At 39.9% G+C, this 21,584-nt stretch overlaps 1 protein-coding gene across 4 annotated transcripts in view; it reads left to right on the plus strand.

Moving 5' to 3' along the window:
• Window positions 1-21,584, plus strand: part of ralgapa1 (Ral GTPase activating protein catalytic subunit alpha 1) — a 210,429-nt gene that overhangs the window by 147,123 nt on the left and 41,722 nt on the right. For all 4 annotated transcript variants that reach the window (XM_072267609.1, XM_072267616.1, XM_072267625.1 and 1 more), the window contains 5 exons: window positions 3,226-3,297; window positions 4,349-4,472; window positions 5,242-5,397; window positions 10,684-10,842; window positions 14,538-14,665. In XM_072267609.1, the coding sequence (XP_072123710.1) occupies window positions 3,226-3,297; window positions 4,349-4,472; window positions 5,242-5,397; window positions 10,684-10,842; window positions 14,538-14,665 (639 nt within the window). The remainder of the gene's footprint in view (window positions 1-3,225; window positions 3,298-4,348; window positions 4,473-5,241; window positions 5,398-10,683; window positions 10,843-14,537; window positions 14,666-21,584) is intronic.

The raw sequence follows: 21,584 nt of genomic DNA on the forward strand, positions 1-21,584 counted from the left end.
GAAAAGAGAATATATTGATGAGAGCTACCAAGACTTGGGGAAATGTGTCATGTGGAACACTAGCATGAACCTGTTTTTGCCTAAAACTACTAGATACTCTTGTAGACATACTTCTGAACTGCGATTGCTGCAGCCTGTAAATTCCCTTTTAAGGATATTCTTCTGAACTGACTAAAGGATCTGGTGCTTTTACAAATCTCCTGAGGAATTCAGTGAACCATACTCTTGAAAGTGCATGTACAGCCAGGGCAGCTATTGCTGTGGGTGGGCACTGCACCGAGTCCTAATGGCGGAAGATATCATGGTTGACTCTATTTCTCTGCGCTGATTAAGGCATCAAGAAAGATTAAAATTGTCAAGGATGAGAGCAGAAGACTAACAGGTGTTCAGTGCTGACTGCCAGCATTTGACCTGTCTCTCCTTCTCACTACTCCCAGCAGGCAGGTGGTGTAGGAGTCTTGGATCCCACGCCAGCAGGTTCCGGAGCAGTTGTTGCCCTGCAACCATCAGGCTCCTGGAAGGGCTTCACTCGCCTCTGTGCTGAACAGGCTCTGCAGTTGTGAACTCACTTTCAGGGACTCTGCATTTCATGTTCTATGTGTTTTTGTTTACTTTATTTACCATTTGCACAATTTCATCAAGGCTGAGGGAGAAGGACAAACTGGTATTCAGCTCACAGCTTGACAAGGTTTACTCATTTCAGCACTGATCTGACTCTGCAGCTGTGGCCTGCAACCATTGATACTCGCCTCAGAGCTGAACTGGCTCCTTGGCTGTGGACTCACTTTTGGAAACTAGTTAATGTTCTGTGTGTTATTTGTTTACTTTGTTTACACAATTTATTTTTTTTAGCACATAAGGTGTTTCACAATCTTCGTTGTGTGGGGTTTTCTAATAGGATATATTGTGTTTCTTTGTTTTGTGGCTACCTGCAAACAGACAAATCTCAAAGTTGTGTCCAGTATACATACTTTGATAATAAACGTATTTTGAACTTGACATTTTTCCACAGCAGACTGAGGTTAATTTTCTGACCTTGTATCTATTGACACCAAGGCTACTTCCATATTGATGTTGTTTGCTCTAATTCATACATACCTTCGTTTTATCTGCAACTGAAAACCCTGTCCATGCCTTCATTGCATCCTTCATTCATCTATGATGTTCAGTCTCCCACTTTCCACACTGCATAATTTCTCATTTATGTTTCCAAACTCCATAAAGCCCTCCTAATAATTGAGATGTATGTTCCGCCAGCTTTGGCCTCTTGCAGGTCTTACGACATATTACTGCATCCTCATTTTCAATCAATTTGTATTAGTCACAGAATTACAGAAATTTACAGCACTGAAAGGACCATTTTGTCTATCATAGCCAACTTGAACAAAAAAAAATTTACGTTACTCTCATTTTCTGGCAATTGGTCTATTGCCTTGGTTAGTGTTTTTTGAGAATACATTCAGGTTCCTTCCAAATGTTAGAAGGCTCATGTCTCCATACATTTTGTTTCTGAAATCCTTTTTCCCTTTGGCAATAAAAAAGATTTCCTGTACTCTAATCCAGTCACGTATCCTGGTTATTAATAGTTTTGCAAATGGAAATGCGTCTTTCCTGTTTTCATTGACTGTTTCCAACAATTTTACATACCATTGTGAAATTCTGTCTCATTTTCCTTTGATCCAAAGACCATAATGCAGAATTAGACCATCTGACCCATTGAGTCTGCTCCGCCATTCAATCATGGCTGATGCTTTTTTTCTATCTCCTCCTCAACCCCAGTTCCCGGCCTTCTCCCTGTAACGTTTGATTCCATGTCCAATTAAGAACCTATCAATCTCTGCCTTAAATACACCCAACAACCTGGCCTCCACAGCTGCATGTAGCAACAAATTCACCACCCTTTGACTAAAGAAATTTCCCCACATCTCTGTTTTGAAAGGGCGCCCCTCTATCCTGAGGCTATGCTCTTTTGTCCAAGACTCTCCCACCATGGGAAACATCCTTTCCACATCTACTCTGTCTTGGCACTTCAACATTCAAAAGGTTTCAATGAGATCTCCCCTCATCCTTCTGAATTCTAGTGAGTACAGACCCAGAGCTATCAAACGTTCCTCTTATAATAACTCTTCCATTCCTGGAATCATCCTTGTGAACCTCCTCTGAACCCTCTCCAATGCCAGCATATCTTTTCTAAGATGAGGGGCCCAAAACTGTTTACAATACTCAAGGTGAGGCCTCACCAGTCCCTTATAAAGCCTCAGCGTCACATCCTTATTCTTGTATTCTAGACCTCTTGAAATGAATGCTAACATGGCACTTGCCTTCCTCACCACCAACTCAGCCTGCAAGTTAACCTTCAGGGTGTTCTGCATAAGGACTCCCAAGTCCCTCTGCATCTCAGATTCCTGGATTTTCTCCCTGTTCAGAAAATAGTCTGCACATTTATTTCTACTACCAAAGTGCATGACTGTGTGTTTTCCAACATTGTATTTCATTTGCCACTTTCTTGCCCATTCTTATCTAAGTCCTTCTGCATCCTATCTATTTTTTTCAGTATCACCTGCCACTCCACCAATCTTCATCTCATCTGCAAACTTGACAACTAAGTCATCTATTCCATCATCTAAATCATTTATAGGCAGCGTAAAAAGAAGTGGTCCCAACACCAACCCCTGCAGAACACCACTAGTCACTGGCAGCCAACCAGAAAAAGATCCTTTTATTCCCACTCGCTGCCTCCTGCCAATCAGCCATGTGTTATGTGTTATTTGGCATGATTTGGTAAGTTATTTTTGGGTCTGCAAATGCTCACAAATTTTTCCCATATAAATTAATGGTAATTGCTTCTTTGCTTTACGACATTCCGGCTTACGAACTGTTTCGTAGGAACGCTCTACATTCGGATGGTGGGGGAAACCTGTACTAAGTACAATATTGGTGTTGCTTGATGACACAATCACAACCTAAGGACTTTCTTTGAGAATTAGGAAGGAGTTTAATAGGGCAGCAATTTACTTTGTTGTAGAGTTCTTGGATAAAAATTAATTAAATTATCTGTAAGTTGCTACAATGATTTTTGTTTTCATTTTATAAATTTTAATTTACCTGATGTTTCATTGTAAGTATTTAAGTACATTCTAGTTTTGATTTATTGCAGTAAGCTTTATCTATCTTGGGGAAAAATATTATAATCTCAATTCTAACTTAAACATTGTTTCATTACAGGACTACTTTCCATCTTCTAAAGAAAAATGAAAAGCTGTTGCGAGAATTAAAAAACCTGGACTCTAGGCAATGGTGAGTATTGTGATCTCCTTCAGGTTTTCTCTTGTATTTCATTAATTTGTAGCATAACTTTTAGAGCTTGATCTCCATGGAGACAGGTATTCTCTCATCATTTTGGCTATCAATGCAGATAATATGTTAGGATGTGAAGTAACTTCTTTACATAAATTAGTCCTGTGCTTTAAACTGCATACCAGCAATTTCAGTACCATACATCTAGGATGAATTAATTTACCTTGCACAGATATGAGGTTTTGAAATTGGGACTTTTCTAACTGCATGATTCAGCACTAAGCACCAAGTAGCTTAACCTTTGGGAATGATATTCGTTTATGTATTCTCAAGGAAGATACTATAAAACTGAATAAAGTTAAAGTAAGAAACACAATCATAAGGGTTATAAAAGTCTTTACATATTAATAGCAATACTTATGATAGGCATGCCTTATGATTGGGCATTTGTCTGAATCATCTTTGCCTCTTTAGTCACACCACATTAGAGTGTAAGAAGTTATTGTCAGGTATTTTGACGAAGAGAGTATTGAACATGAAAATGTGGCTAACATTAATGTATTCAACTGCTGTCTTCGCTAGATTGTGTCAGCCAGCAATTGATGTTTCCTCATTTTTTTTCCCAAGAGCTAGTATCGATATATAGAGACTCACTTACGCCTCAGACTCTTAATAGATGTTATTTTCTACTTCCACTTTGCTGTAGCCTCTTCTAGCATATTCTAATAATCTGGTAGACCAGATCTTAAGTGTCAGTATCACACACCAGTCTATTTGATAGGATTGCAAGTTGTAGTTTAGTATGAGAACTGTTTGCTGATGCTTAGAAAGCTTTGCTGTTTTAAGTTAGCAAAACCAACAGAAATTCTGTTTTGTGTCACTTTGTTAAGTTTGACACTTATTGAATAAATGTTCAGTGACAGTTACTTTTATTACTTGGAGAGTGGAATATTGAGTATGTCTAAGCATTGTAGCTGGTCCATTTTTATTAATTGAAATTAAAATAAATATTTCTGGTTTATGTTAACTATCTTCTTTCTCTTTCATGCAGTCGAGAAACACACAAAATAGCGGTGTTTTATGTTGCCGAAGGACAGGAAGATAAGCACTCCATTCTGACAAATACTGGAGGGAGCCAATCCTATGAGGACTTTGTGGCAGGTCTTGGTTGGGAGGTAAAGCATCTTGAGCTGTTTAAATTCATAGTCAATACCTCCTCTAAATAAGATTGTACAAATTAATGTTTCACACATTGAAGATGTTTTTAAATTATATAATGTTGTGTGATAGCAAGTCTTTAAATCTCAAAGGTAAGTGCCTTTTGACAACAGTACATTTTCTTCTATCTTGAGATGTTTGCTATTAACTTCATTGAAGCATTATTCTCTTCACTGAAAGCAAAAAGTGCCTACTTCAAGATATCAATATTGGGTTTATTGATTTCTTCCTTGAATGTATGTTGGCCTTGCTTGATATTGTAAATCTACATTGCCATGTCAGATATGTCTAAAATAATGTTATTGTAAATTACATTACCTCTTGCGGAGTATGCCAATTTGGATTTTTCCATCATATAATTACTTTTCCATCCACTCAGCTGCATGATATTTGGGGATGGGTCGTGGTGGTTGGTGTCATATAAAGTGAGGCCGCCTAAAAACCAAATAGATTTCAAGTATTAGGTTATGACATTTTTCTAATTTATTTTTACTGTTTCTCTGCCGAAGAATGTTCCTATTTGCTGCCTATAAAATTCAAAATGGAACAAAAACTTCTAATTGGTCAGCATTGCATATTTTATTAAGGATGTGATGTTTGATGCAGAAATATTTAAATATTGCTGAACATAATATATTCCTTTTCACACTAAGCTAATAGATAAAATGTATTTTCATAATATTTTTTAATTATTCATCTTATTTGTGCTTTCATTTCATTTTTAAGGTAAACCTTACCAATCATTGTGGTTTCATGGGCGGATTACAAAAAAATAAGAGCACTGGACTATCAACTCCATATTTTGCTACCTCGACTGTAGAAGTAATGTTTCATGTATCTACAAGAATGCCTTCTGATACAGATGATTCTCTAACTAAAAAGGTAAATTTGCAATAAAAATATGTTTATTTTTCTCCGAGCTTCAGTTTTAGTTTACAGGCACCATATTTTTTTAATTGAATATCTAGTACATTATCCAATTTCATAATTGATATTTATTGGTGGTGCCTTGTTTCTATTGTAATATACTTCTAAAATTGTAGACTTTCAGCTGTTTTTTTTGCTGTTGCTAGTCTTAGACTTCACAAAAAATTTATTTGCAAAAAATGAATTATTTTCATTATTACTTTTTGGGTATTAATATACTGCATCTGCAACATTAATATGGTCCTAAGTTCATTGCTACTTGTTCCTACACTTTTAACATCTAGTTTAGTTCCTATTAGAAAGAAAGTTAGTTCCTGGATTTTGAAATGTTTGAAAATATTTAGAGATCAATTACTTAGTTCATTGTACTATCATTGCTGCATTTCTTCTATCAACGTAAGAATCTGACCAAGCATAATGCTTTTGGGTGGCACCAATGAAGCTCCATTTAGAATGCTGTGAACACTTTTTTAAATTTGAAATATTTAAAATTGTTAACACGCTTACCATGAGTAACAGAACACCACAATCACAATTAGCCACACACAAATCTCTCCAAGGCTATATAGAATGTTGCTTGGATAGAATAGATACACGATCATTAATAACCATTTACTGCCATCACAGTCCCATCCATCTTCCACCCAACCACCACCATTTGCCTCTTCTTGACCTGTCATGCATAAAGCAATTTGTACAAAACATTGCACTGTTTGACCATTCATTGAGAAAACTTGTATGCTGATGTTCAGTAATCTAACACGATTTGATGTGTGGTGGTGCATCTTCATTTCTTTTTTTGCTGGTTGACAGCCGCAGATGAAAAGTTTTTGCTGGATATTTTTGATAGGCATGTTTACCAGATTGTGCTTAAATGTTCTATGTTTTATGTTCTAAGTGTTTTTTTTTTTCAGTCACACAGTAGAGAAATCTTCATATAATATTCAGTCACAACTCAGACTTAAAATATTAGATTAGATTATGAGAACACTCAGTCCTCTTTTATTGTCATTTAGTAATGCATACATGCATTAAGAAATGATACAATGTTCCTCCAGAGTGATATCACAGAAAACAGGACAAACCAAAGACTAACACTGACAGAACCACATAATTATAAGATATAGTTGCAGCAGTGCAAAGCAATACCATAATTTGATAAAGAACAGACCATGGGCACGGTAAGAAAAAAATCTCAAGTCCCGATCAACTCCCGAGTCCCCGATAGCAGGCGGCAAAAAGGAGAAACTCCCTGCCATAAACCTCCAGGCACCAACAACTGCCGATGCATTGGCAGCACCCGACCACAGCCGACTCTGAGCCCTTACGAAAACTTCGAGCCTCCGATACAGCCTCCTGAGTGCCTTCTACTTCGCCCCAGCTGCCAAAACAAGCAAAGCCAAGGATTCGGGGCCTTCTGCTCCAGAGATTCTGGTCACCACACAGTAGCAGGGGCAGCGAAGCGGGCATTTCAGAAGTTTCTCCAGATGTTTCTCCGTACTCTCATGTCTGTCTCTATCAAATCAGAATTGTGCACGATACCCTACTTGACAGATTACAGTTATCATCACCAGAGAGGATGCGCGCACTGCGTCGCGCCACCATCTTCTCCTCCTCCTGCTTGTTATTGCAGTGTGATTCCGAGTGGAATGGAGAAAATAATAGCTGCTTTTTGCACCTGACTTCAAGGTCAGAAACAGGTTTATTATCACTGACTTGCACCATGTCATGACACTGTTTTTCAGTTTTGGGGCAGCAGTACAGTGCAGGACATAAATTGCTACAAGTTACAATAAAAAATAAACAGTGCGAAAGAGGAATAGCAAGATGGTGTTCATGTTTCTGAATGGTCCATGAACACAGAGGGCAAGAAGCTGTTCCTAAAACATTGAGTGTGTGTCCTCAGGCTCGTGTACTACCTGTTTGATGGTGGTAATGAAAAGAGGTGTCCATGTTGAGGGTCCTTAATGACGGATGTCACATTCTTGAGGCATCGCCGTTTGAAGATGTCGTCAATGACTGGGAGGCTTGTGCCCATTATGGAGTAAGCTGAGTCTACAACTCTGCAGCCTCTCTTTTGATCTTGTGCATTGGAGCCTGCAAACCAGAGCAACACACACACAATGCTGGAGGAACTCAGCAGGTCTGGCAGCACCTATGGAGAGGAATAAGCAGTCAGTATTTTGGGCCAAGACTCCTCATCCAGACTAGAAAGCAGGAGTGAAGAAGGTGCAGTGGCGGGCGGTGGTGAAGGAGTACAAGTTGGTAAGTGATAGGTGAGGAGGAAGCTGTTTGAATGAGGATGAAGTGAGAAGTTGAGGGTTTCCTGCTGTGGGACTCTTCATAACTGAGTGCCGGTGAGATATCAACCATCTAGACTTCTGTACTCCTTTCTCCTATTCGAACCTCACGCTCTCTGAAAGGACTGCCCTCCACTCTTACCACACCAAACCCACCCTCTCCATCAAAACCACAGACAACAGAATGCTGTTATAGACTGGTAGACTGATCTCTACCTTGCTGAGGCTAGGCAGCAACTCTCAGACACTTCCTCTTAAATACCCCTTGAAAAGGACCCCACTGTGAAGCATCAGGCCATTATTTCTCACACAATCACCAGCCCATCAATCCTGGAGCTCTCCCATCCACTGTCGCCAACCTAGTAGTTCCCTTACCCTGCACTGTACATTTCCACCTCCTGCACAAAATCCACAAAACTGACTGTCAAGAAGACCCATTGTTTCTGCCTACTCCTACCCGAATGAACTTTTGTCTGCATACCTCGACTCTAATTTGTCCCCTGTGGTTCAGTCCCTTCCCATGTACATTTGTGACACTTCACATGGTCTCAATCTTTTAAATCACTATCAGTTCCCTGGTCAGTTTGAGGAGATTTGATAACTCACTAAGTAAGTGACTTACTAAATCTCCCAACACACATCAAAGTTGCTGGTGAACGCAGCAGGCCAGGCAGCATCTCTAGGAAGAGGTACAGTCGGCGTTTCGGGCTGAGACCCTTCGTCAGGACGAACTGAAGGAAGAGCTAGTAAGTGGTTTGAAAGTGGGAGGGGGAGGGGGAGATCCAAAATGATAGGAGAAGACAGGAGGGGGTGGGATGGAGCCAAGAGCTGGACAGGTGATTGGCAAAAGGGATATGAGAGAATCATGGGACAGGAGGCCCAGGGAGAAGGAAATGGGGGAGGGGGGACCCAGAGGATGGACAAGGAGTATAGTCAGAGGGACAGAGGGAGAAAAAGGAGAGAGAGAGAGAAAGAATGTGTGTATATAGATAAATAACGGATGGGGTATGAGGGGGCGGTGGGGCATAGCGGAAGTTAGAGAAGTCAGTGTTCATGCCATCAGGTTGGGAGCTACCCAGACAGAATATAAGGTGTTGTTCCTCCAACCTGAGTGTGGCTTCACCCTTACCATAGAGGAGGCCGTGGTTAGACATATCAGAATGGGAATGGGACGTGGAATTAAAATGTGTGGCCACTGGGAGATCCTGCTTTCTCTGGCGGACAGAGGCCCTGAATGGTGGTAAGGGAGGAAGTGTAAGGGCATGTGTAGCACTTGTTCCGCTTACAAGGATAAGTACCAGGAGGGAGATCAGTGGGGAGGGATGGGGGGGGACGAATGGACACGGGAGTCACGTAGGGAGTGATCCCTGCAGAAAGGGCCCCAGACAGTCCTTCCAGGTGAGGCGACACTTCACCTGTGTGTCGGCTGGGGTGATATACTGCATCCGGTGCTCCCGATGCGGCCTTCTATATATTGGCGAGACCCAATGCAGACTGGAAGATCGTTTTGCTGAACACCTACGCTCTGTCCACCAGAGAAAGCAGGATCTCCCAGTGGCTACACATTTTAATTCCACATCCCATTCCCATTCTGATATGTCTACCCACGGCCTCCTCTACTGTAAAATGAAGCCACACTAAGGTTGGAGGAACAACACCTTATATTCCATCTGGGTAGCCTCCAACCTGATGGCATGAACATTGGCTTCCCTAACTTCTGCTAATGCCCCACCTCCCCCTCGTACCCCATCCGTTGTTTATAAACACACATTCTTTTTCTCTCTCTCTCTCTCTCCTTTTTCTCCCTCTGTCCCTCTGACTATACCCCTTGCCCATCCTCTGGCTTTTCTTCCCCCCTCCCCCTTTTCCTTCTCCCTGGGCCTCCTGTCCCATGATCCTCTCATATCCCTTTTGCCAATCACCTGTCCAGCTCTTGGCTCCATCCCTCTCCCTCCTGTCTTCTCCTATCATTTTGGATCTCCCCTCCCCCTCCCACTTTCAAATCTCTTACTAGCTCTTCCTTCAGTTAGTCCTGATGAAGGGTCTCAGCCCGAAACGTCGACTGTACCTCTTCCTAGAGATGCTGCCTGGCCTGCTGCATTCACCAGCAACTTTGATGTGTGTTGCTTGAATTTCCAGCATTGCAGAATTCCTCGTGTTTACGTACTAAATCTCTCAAGCTCCTAATGAAGTATAGCGGCTGGCGTGCCTTCTTCATGATTGGATCAATATGTTGGGTTCAGGAATAATCCTCTGACATGTTGATTGCCAGGTAATTGAAGCTGCTCACTGTTTCCAACGTTGAGGACTGGGGTGTTTCCTCCCAACTTCCTCTTCCGGAAGTCCGCAATCAATTCCTTGGTGTAGCTGACGTTGAGTGCAAGATTGTTGTTCTGACGCCACTCATCCAGCCGATTGAGTGCTCCAGTACACCACCTCCTCGCCATCTGAGATTCTTCTAACGACTGTGATGTCATCAGTGAATTTACAGATGAGATTTGAGCTGTGCCTAGCCATACAGTCATGAGTGTAGAGAAAGTATAGGAATGAGCTAAGCACATATCCTTAAGGTGCGCCTGTGTTGATTGTCAGCGTGGACACGTCTATAGTGTTGGAAACCCCTTCAAGGGGTGGTTGCCTGTGATACTTGCCTTCACTCCCTTTAACTGCACTGCACTGTAACTCAGAAAAGCCAAGTACCCAACATATTGTTAGTTCTTGTATCAAAACACAAAAAAAACAGTTAAAATCAATATAAAGTATGTTTTAATTAAAGAACATTTTCCATGCATTTTCATTTGTGGCCAAGCATCATATTCACCTCCTTCTCTGATATAGTGCAGAAAGAAAAGAATGACTCCCCATGTTAAGATGAAAGTATTGATATTTGTATTATAGTCTATAAATTTCTTGTCTTTGTTTCATGTTTTGTTTTGAGTAGCTGAGGCATCTAGGGAACGATGAAGTACATATAGTTTGGTCAGAACATACAAGAGACTACAGAAGAGGAATCATTCCAACAGAGTTTGGTGATGTCCTTATTGTTATATATCCAATGAAAAACTACATGTTCAGTATCCATGTCATGAAGAAACCTGAGGTAAGAAAGTCCACTATATATTAAATGCTTTCTTAGAACTGAATTAATACTGTGGCATTTGCACACTTTAACAATGCAGCTGGAACATTTTTGAGCTATTTATTTTCCTCCATAGCACTGGTGTTATGAAACTAGAAGTACAGTATATTTCATGTGGATCTCAGAAATAAAAACATTTATCTGCAGGGAATTTACGAAAGAGAACTAAGAAAAATTTACAGCTTTCCCAAAATTTCCAAGACCAAATTATGAATGATTTCACTTCTCAAAGATTCAGCCTTCATTCCACAGCAGACAAACTTGCTTATCTCATTCAGGGTTGCTCAGGTAGTTTGTTCCTTTTTTTGTAAGCAATATTTTGTCATGACATGAATGTGATAGGTGTAGAATGACCAAACAGAGGCCCCATCTTTCTTTCTCCATTCCCCCCCCACCACCAATGATCTGAAAACAGATGCACGTATGTATATAAAAAGAGAATGTTTTGAAAGAACAGTATGCATCATCTTATTGAATGGCAGCAAAGACATGAACAGCTGTGTGGCCTAATCTCTTTCTTGTCCTTTAACATGGCCCTGAAACCATGACTGGTTTGACTATGACTGTGGGAAAAAAAAGGTCTAATTTAGGTTCCCCCACATACTTCTTGTCTCAAGAAACAAAAATGATTTATTTCTGATTGTTAATAATTGGTTCATGTCTTTTTTGTAGTTTTAAAAGTTAAGGACAAAATTATGGTTCCTCACTACTTTATTAAGGTTCTTTTGACATGTTCAAAACATTACATGTAGATGAGCCCACTGCAGTGGCATTATGTTCACTCGTACTTTCAAACAAGTAGAACAGATTTATCTGAAAGCAGACTATTATTTGTCAGCATTGTGTACCATCATCAGTATCATGCAATCATTTGAATTGCTGCTTAAAGTATGCAGCATAATGGTTGAGTAATTTTACAAGCAGCCAAAGATCTGGACCATTGATCCAAGAATGTGATTCAAATCCAACATGGTAGCAGAAACTAGGAATTTTAAAAATACTGGCCTCGTTGCAAGTTTGCTCATACCCTTCAAAGAGGAAAATCAACCAATCTTAGAGTATGATGTATACATTACTCAATTATTTTGATAGGGATAGGGAAGGCAGTAAGGGATAGACAATAAATGCCACCCAGCATTGCCATTTACAGTCTATCCACATCTTCTGAATGAAAATTCTCATTTGTAAAAGATCTTATCTACCTGATTGATTTACTGTCTCCATACCAGGAAATTCAATTTCTTTGAGGCAGAGACCATGTAATAAGCTGTGTCATGGCAGAAGCACTCTGCCAATCTCCAGACCAAACCTGCCTGCAAGTCTTTCTGATTAGTGCAGGCAGTACTGTATTCTCCAATTCTCGTATGCCCATCAGTTTTCTATCCATTATGATAGTGCTTTCTTTTGTACCAAGAAGTTGATAGATCTTGGGCAAGAATTATCTTGATATTTCTCCTTGATGAAACGTTCACCGTATTATATTTGGGTGTAAAATGCAATCACAGTACATATTATACCTCTTCTCAGCTTTATTTGTTTCTTTAACTGCAACACGTTCTATATCTGTCTATCTGAAAACTCAGGCTACGTCCACACTAGACTGGATAAATCCGTAATCGAAGCTTTTTCTCTTCATTTTGACCCTCCATCCACACTGAAACGGTGTTTTCCTCCCCAGAAAACGGAGATTTTCTAAAATACCCTCCAGAGTGTGTAAATTTGAAAATGCCGATTAGGCAGGGTACTGTGGACGGGGTAACCAGAGATTTCTAAAAACGCTGTAATGACGTGCCGGATCAGATGGTGGCAGCGCAGCATTTCATTGCTTTCTTGAGCGCAACCCCCCACACAACTTAACAATTTCAGAACAGACGGCAAGGAGTCTGAAGCCAGAAGAGTTAGAAATGTACTCACCGAATACTTTTACCCATAACTTGCTGACTAAATAAGTATACTCACTGTTTTCTGTCCTTGCTTGTATGAAGGTGATTTACCTACTTATCTGACAATAGATGAGTAACAGCCTAATGTAACATTGTATGGAAATAGAAGACAACACTGATGCAGACATGTTTTATACATTTAACAAGGTGCTTTATTAATGCAACAGAGTTAGTCAGTTTTTCAATGTTCGTCGTCAGCCGGGTCGTACTGTCCGTGAACTCCCTGTCAGTTGCCTCCATACGCTCCAGTGTTTGTTTTTTTTTTAGTTTTAAGTCCTCCTGCGCAAGAACCAACAGCTGTCTGTCATTTGGCAATTTTCTTTTAAGTTTTTTCTAGTCTGTAACTGCACAAATACGCACTTTCACAGTGAGATTCGACACCAAACATGGCGCTTGTTTTCTGTAGGTGTGTCCTGTGCATGCCCAGTAGGAGAGATTTGCCCAAATACCCGTTTTAATGTGGACGGAGGTATTTTCAAAAAATGGTGTGGACACCTATCGTTTTTATGCGAAACCAGTGTTTTCAAAATTATCCGGTCTAGTGTGGACGTAGCCTCAGTAAGAAGAGACATTGAGATGCTAATCACACCTTTCTTTGACAATTCTTCAGTAATGGCTATGATGTCATTCTTGCGTTGTCTATGCTGTTCTTAGTTTATTCTCTTTATTTCCTTGCGTTAGCTATCAGGATCATTTACTTAACTTCCGCATTCTGTATTTGTTTCTTCTGAAGCTGGGACCATCTGCCCCTTCCCTCCCATCAAGTTGATTTAAAATATCCCTGGTGATACCAGCACACTTCCTTGCGAGAATATTAAGTTCTGGTCCTGCTGATATCCAATTCTACCTTCCACAAAAATCTAAAACTGACACTTCCACACTATCTTTGTGGTTGTGGATTCTATTGCAATATCCTATTTCTGTACCCACTGGAGTGTGACATAGTAATTCTAACATTATCATCGTTAAGACCCTGTTTAATCAGTGCCGCAGTTCCATGTCATGGGAGGAGGAGGGGGAGATCCGAAATGATAGAAGACAGGAGGGGGAGGAATGAAGCTAAGAGCTGGAAAGTTGATTGGCAAAAGGGATACAGAGCTGGAGAAGGAGGAGGATCATGGGACAGAAGGCCTAGAGAGAAAGAAAGGGGGAGACTCTCACTTTCAAATTTCTTACTATCTCTTCAAGATCTCGACCCAAAATGTCGATTGTACTTCTTCCTATAGATGCTGCCTGGTTTGCTGCGTTCCTCCAGCATTTTGTGTGTGTTGTAAACTAACTTACTGACTTTTGAACTCAGTGCCTCGACTAATAAAAGGCAAGCGTGCCATATACCTTCTCAACTACTCTATCAACCAGGGTAGCCACTTCTCAGGGAGCTATAAACTTGGACCCCAAGATCTCTCTGCTCATCAACACTGTCTTGTCCTTAACAGTGTACTGCCCCTTTACATTTGAATTTACATTTATACATGTTGGGGAATAAGGAAGAACATCTATTTCAGTAATTAACACTCCCAACCTATTCCCATAGAAGAGGCCAAGTGAAAGATCTGGATCTGAAATAAATGTAGTTTCATTTTTATTATTTGCTTTAAATTATATTTCTTTCCATTTGAAAAAGTCATTTTAAACCAGATATTTTTGTACAACTTATGATAATACAGAATAAGTCAACTTCTAAAACCGGACAAAATGATCATCTTTCAACAGGTACCGTTTTTTGGCCCACTTTTTGATGGAGCAATTGTGGATGGAAAAGTCTTACCATGTCTAGTACGAGCTACGGCAATCAATGCAAGTCGAGCATTGAAATCGCTAATTCCTCTATATCAAAATTTGTATCCTTTTTAAATACTTCATACCTTAAGGCTGGCCTTTTGTAGTTATAAAAATCCTGTTAAATGGGATAGACAGAGTTACGCATATTTCTTCAGTTTTATGCATCTGCTGTGTCTCAAAAGGAGAATATACTCACCAAGCAAATCGGCTTACCTGGTCAAAGGTAAAACTAGAATTTCATGTACTTAGAGCAGTGAAAACTATTCTGTTAAATCAATATTCAAACAAGAATAGATTAGGGTCCGTCATATCCGATGATAACAGTTTCGAAACCAATGTGAGAGAGTTTTCAAAGTGGAAAAGCCATAACACTGGGGAAGTTCCACTTAAAGCAAAAGAACTCATGACTTGAAAATCTGTAAAATGTGTTTTAAAAACATTAAACACTCAACAGTTCAAGGAGAAAGAGAATCAGAATTAAAATTTCAGTTCAGCTCAAGCAACCTGACTTGCTGACGTTCCAGCTGTTTGATTATAACATGTAATTGTTGTTTATTCAGAGAAGTTAGTTAAAATAAGTCAGTCTTTTTAAAAGTGCAGAAAATCTATTTCTGATTGTGGGCTTAGTATTACTCGTGTTGTTTTACAGACCTTGTATTCATTGTTGCATCTGAATACCTCAGTTTGAACAATAGATAATTATTTTGTAGTACAAAAATAAAACAGTTGGAATACGTAGAGGCTAAATCTAAAACAGATCTTCAGTTTCAGAAGCAAGGGAAAGTTTTTCACTTTCAAAGTTCAAAGTAAATCTATTATCAAAGTTTGTATTTGTTACCATTTACTATCTTGAGATTCATTTTCATACCAGTATTTACAGAAAAAAATAAATACAATAAAATTTAGGAAAAACTATACATAAACATCAAAGACTGACAAATAACCAATGTGTAAAAGACAACAAACTGCAAGCAGAAGTAATACTGAGAACATGAGTTTTAAGTGAGCCGTGGAATCAGTTCAGAGTAGCGGTGAGTGAAGTTATCCATGCTGCTTCAGGAGTTTAATGGTTGTAGAGTAATAACTATCCTGAACTTGGTGGTGTGGACCTTGGGCTCCTGTACTTCCTGCCTGGTAGTAGTGAGAAGAGGACATGACATGGATGATGGGCATTTTCAATGGATGCTGCTTTCTTGTGGCAGTGCTCCACGTAATTATACTCAATGGTGGGAAGGGCTTTATCTGTGATGGACAGAGCTGTAGCCATCACTTGCTGCAGCCTTTTTATTGACATCAAGTGAGGAGCCACAGATAAATTCTTCCATTGAGGTCACCAACTGCCTTGGCAGTTAGTGCCTTTTACTGATAACTGCTCTCAGCTTCAAATTGGTTGGATTTAGTTGATGCAGACAGTAAAATTGGTAACTAGGCTGTTTATAGAACTCAGCTAGTTATCTCTCATTGTTGATATGCTGGGGGGGAAATCAGAACTCCTCAATCAAAACATTAACTATTAAAGCAATCAGTGAGCCAAGGAGCATCAGTGGAGGCAAAAGGATGGTTAATGTTTCCTATCAAGGCACTGCATCAGGACTGTCAGCTTAGAGGGATAGTTGCCATATTGTATAGAAGTGAGATGATTGATGGAACCAGATGAGGTGGAGAATGGGGGTGGTGTGATGGACTGGGAGGGGGAGGAGGATGGATGCAGCAACAAAGGCTTGGTGACTGGTGGAAACATAATCACCTACCAAACTCCGTCTTACCCCGCATTCTCACTTCTATATACAGTTGGCCCTCCTTATCCACTAGGGATTGGTTCCGGGACCCTTCGCAGATCCGAAAAAACGCTGATGCTTAAATCCTTTATTCAGCCTGTCTCAATGCGGTGGACCTTAGGACCCAGCAGAACCCCGGACCTTATTTAACCTGTCTCAGTGCGGTGGACATTAGGACCTGGCGGCGGAGCTCTGAATCCGTAGTGTTTCTGTTCACGAAAATAATTATGATCACGATTGAAAATAAAGTGGAAATAATAAAGTGATCAGAAAGAGGTGAAATGCCATCGGTCATTGGAAAAGCATTAGGCTACAGTCGGTCAATGAAGGATAAAATGAGAAAGGCCCTGACCGATTAAAGCTACAATTATTACTAAACAACGCAGTGGTTAAATTATTGGGGTTTGGGGTTTTTGATCCTCCACATCAACCCGGCACGGACGAAGAACGTGCTCGGGAGCGCTCTGTCACTGGATCGAACTCAGAAACTTCCGTTCCCGAGCCCGGCGCTAAAACATACATTTCTTAAGTACTTTATATACATAGAAAGGTAAAATGTATACTATATACTAAGACAAACGTTTGACTAACTGACGCTAAATAATAACAGATGTGCCTGTTCCCACTTACTTAGTAAGAGAACTTCTGGGTTTTTTTCGATCCCAATCCACGATAACCTAAGCACATCCTCCCGTATACTTTAAATCATCTCTAGATTACCTAATACAATGTAAATGCTATGCAAAATAGTTGTTATACTGCATTGTTCAGGGAATAATGACAAGAAAAAAAAGTCTGTACATGCTCGAACAGCAAATGCTGGAAGAGCACTTCCAGGTTTTCTCAATTTGCGGTTGGTTGAATTCGCACATGCGGAACTCGCGGATAAGGAGGGCCGACTGTACTGGCTATTTCCTATGTAAACTCTCAGTCCTGATGCAGCGTCTCAACCTGAAAGGTCAACCAACCCTTCTCCTTCATGGATGCTGCTGACCTGCTGAATTTTAAAAACAGTGTATTTTTTGCCCTACATTCCAGCAATGGAGTCTGTTGTGTTTCCACCATTCCTTAGGTTTGTTTAATTTCACTTGTATTTAAAAACTTTATCAAATAGGCTACGAGCTTTGAAAGGTGAAATCAGTAATTATATTGGGTACCATATAGTCAAAGAGCCATTACCAACTTTTGACTGAACACAAAGTGAACAAAAAGTCACCATCAACACGATAGGTTGAAGAACACATGCCTGTGCTGCATGAATACTTGGAGAACTTCTTACAATCCAGATATATTTCTTGCTAATCTAAGGCATATTCTACTTATTTCTAACTTTTTTAATATTTGGAAAAAATACCTTCAGGCCTAATGCTCCTCTTTGCAACTATACACCACATATCAGACCATAAGACATAGGAGCAGAATTAAGCCTTTCAGTCCATTAAGTTTGTTCCGCCATTCAATCATGGCTGGTGTATGCTTCCCCTCGACCCTATTCTCATACTTTATCTTAGGTTCTTTCAAACTAATACTTTGCTTAACTTCATTGTGAATCATGAATGGATCGCTTTTTCTGTAGCTTTTTTCTTGAGAATATTTTTTAAATTTCTTACTGTCAAAGCTGTGAGAGAGCAAAATGGGTGAAAGTCACTTGACGTCTCGGGTTTATTTTTCCCTAGTGTGAAGGCAAGACTTCCCAATTACTTGTTAAGTGCTTTAGTTTGATTAGAAATGGTTCAAAATTAATATGACTTATTTAGATTTCACATCTTAATTTTTGTTTATCTGAAAGAGCAAAGCAAATAAATAGGATTAATTGCATTGACTTGCTGGTCAGCTCCAAGAATAGTCATCGCACTTTTTCAACAATATCTATCCATTTACATGTAATTTACTTTGTCTTACTTACTGTGTGCTGTGATAATTTTATTCATGGGTGCTGGTATTTTTTAGCTGACAGATATCACATTCGGCCAGAATAAAGCACAGATTGCATTTTACTGGAAAAGCTGGTGGGCAGCTTATGTATATAAATTTAATAATGTGAAGGAATTGCTGTATTTTTTTACATTTTGCATTTGAAAGACAAAAATGTGAAATTCTTTGGAACCAGCAAAATATTTGTAGTATCTTTGAATAAATTTCCCTAACACTGACAATTTAATGATTTTTTTTATCCTAGCTATGTTCAGCAGCATTTCTTAGTGAAAATAATATTACTTTAACAATGTTTCTACTTGTACAGTTATGCTAGAAGCTAGCATTAATTTACTTGAAACTTTTGGTTCATATCGTTGATTGACGTATTTTGTGTGGCTAGATCTTCCTGACAATTAGAATAATAGTAATCCAGTACAAATGATGTCTAGCTCTGATAGTTCTGAAGCTTCTGTTTTGGTCTCACTGCAGTAATAATTTGGTCATTTAAGTGTTTTGATTGCTCTGTCCTGAAGAAAGCACTAATGAAGCTTGTTCTCCCATTTGAGCTGTTTAATTGATTGATCATGTGATTAGAGTTGTGTTGAATTACTGGATGAAGAAAAATACTGCTCGGAATTAGAACAGAATATATCTTGGAAAAATATCTGACAATTTTTGAATTTATTTGTGATATGTTATGGATATTACATTTAATATTTAATACATGAATTGTTCTGAAATATAAATAATATGACAAATTTGGAGGGCATCTGGGAAGGTTGTACCTTCCCACATAAGCATTCAGATGATGATATTTAAATGAAAAATTAGAAACTGCTAAAATCTCATAATAAACTTTATATTCTCTAGGTGAGAGCTGCAAAGAAAAACCTAGGAATTATAGACCGTTAAGCTCAACATCTTTGGTAGCCAAGTTACTGGAGAGGATTCTAAGGGATAAAATGTACAATCATCTGAAAAAGCAGATTGTTTAGGGAAGTCCACACAACTTTGCCTGAGAGGTCATGAGCTTGATTCAGTTTTTGGTAAACAAGAAGGTCAGTGAGAGCAGGATGGTAGATGTGGTCAATAAGGCATTTTATAAGTTTTCACATGGCAAGTCGCCCCGGAAGATTAGAATGTATAGGATCTGGGAGAGCTAGCTCATCGGTATTCTTCCTACCTTCCTACCTATGTTTGTGACACTTCTCACGCTCTTAAACGTTTCGATGATTTTAAGTTCCCTGGCCCCCACCGCTTTATTTTCACCATGGATGTCCAGTCCCTATATGCTTCCATCCCCCATCAGGAAGGTCTCAAAGCTCTCCGCTTCTTTTTGGATTCCAGACCTAATCAGTTCCCCTCTACCACCACTCTGCTCTGTCTGGCGGAATTTGTCCTTACTCTTAATAATTTCTCCTTTGGCTCCTCCCACTTCCTCCAAACTAAAGGTGTAGCTATGGTCACCCGTATGGGTCCTAGCTATGCCTGCCTTTTTGTTGGCGTTGTGGAACAATCTATGTTCCGTGCCTATTCTGGTATCTGTCCCCCACTTTTCCTTCGCTACATCGACGACTGCATTGGCGCTGCTTCCTGCACACATGCTGAGCTTGTTGACTTTACTAACTTTGCCTCCAACTTTCACCCTGCCCTCAAGTTTACATGGTCCATTTCTGACACCTCCCTCCCCTTTCTAGATCTTTCTGTCTCTGTCTCTGGAGACAGCTTATCCACTGATGTCTACTATAAGCCTACTGACTGACTGTACCTCTTCCTAGAGATGCTGCCTGGCCTGCTGTGTTCACCAGCAACTTTGATGTGTGTTCATTGGTATGCAGTTGGCTTGATGCTGTGAAGCAATGAGTAACAGTGGAAAGTTGCTTCTCAGATTGGAGACTCATAATTAATGGTGTGCATCGGGCAGGCGCTGGGTCATTATTGCTTGTCATCCGTCTCAACAATTTGGATGAGTATGTGGAAGGCATGATGACGCTGAAAGACAATGGAGAGGATTATCAAAAATTTTAGGGGGGATCTTGATCCACTGGTTAAGTGGGCTGAGAAATGACAAGTGTTCTTTTGTTCAGAAAAGTGTAAGTGTTGCATTTCATAGCCAGTAAAATCCATTCCATGGTGCATAAACAAAATTATAATTGGTTTTTGAAGTTGTTTATTTACATTGCATCACATTATGCTTCAGAAATATAATCTAATTGTTAATCCACTGGAGAAGTTACTTTCTTACAAAATACAATCACTATTTCTATCACAGGTGTCCCCTGCTTTTCAAACGTTCGCTTTACGAGACCTCACTGTTTCGAAAGACGTACATTAGTTCCCTGTTTTCGCTAACAGAAGGTATTCTCACTGTTACGAAAAAAAGCAGCGCGCGCCCTGAGCAGCCGTTTGCAAGATGAGTTCTATAGTATTGGAAAAGCATGAAAGAGCTCATAAGGGTGTTACACTTGGCGTAAAACTAGACATAATTAAGCGTTTCGATCATGGTGAACGAAGTAAGGACAAAGTGAGTTTGGCTTGTGGAAGTTGACGAAGATGATGTTGTAGAGGTTTTGGCATCTCATGACCAAGAACTGATAGATGAAGAGCTCATGCAATTAGAAGAGGAAAGGATAACAATCGAAACCGAATGCAGTAGCGAAAGTTAAGTTTTCCTGGAACTGAATGTGAAGCAACTGCGTGAGATTTTTGCTGCAATGATAAAGTACAACTTTAATTTTGAAAGGGTACGTTGGTTTAGGGCATATTTGCAAGATGGTTTACAAACAACTGTGTGATAGAAAAATGCGTGAGGCTCAGCAGTCAAGCATACAGTACTGTCGTTTTTCAAGCCTTCCACATGAGCCACAGCAGACGACGAACTTCGACCTTCGACATCGAGGTGGGCAGTCATAGGAGAAGATGAGCTGCCTGCCCTAATGGAGACAGACAATGATGAGAAGACACCCCAGTGTCCCACCACCCCAACCCCCAGGCCGCGGACAGATACCGATTCACGGAGAATACAGCGGTAGCCGGGAGGCACACAGCACATCTTTAAGAAAAAAGCCGAAATAAACATGATAATTAATTAGCTGCACCAGCCAGACTCCGACGACTCAGTCTGACACACCATCATCAGTGTGCTCAGCAAGCTGTCTTCTGGATTCCCGTAAGTGATACTACACTGTACATATATTATTTCTACTTTATATAGGCTGTGTATTTTTATGTGTTATTTGGTATGATTTGGCAGCTTCATAGCTTAAAGGTTACTGGAGAGAGT

Source organism: Mobula birostris, chromosome 1 (assembly GCF_030028105.1).
Source record: "Mobula birostris isolate sMobBir1 chromosome 1, sMobBir1.hap1, whole genome shotgun sequence".
Lineage (NCBI taxonomy): Eukaryota > Metazoa > Chordata > Chondrichthyes > Myliobatiformes > Myliobatidae > Mobula > Mobula birostris.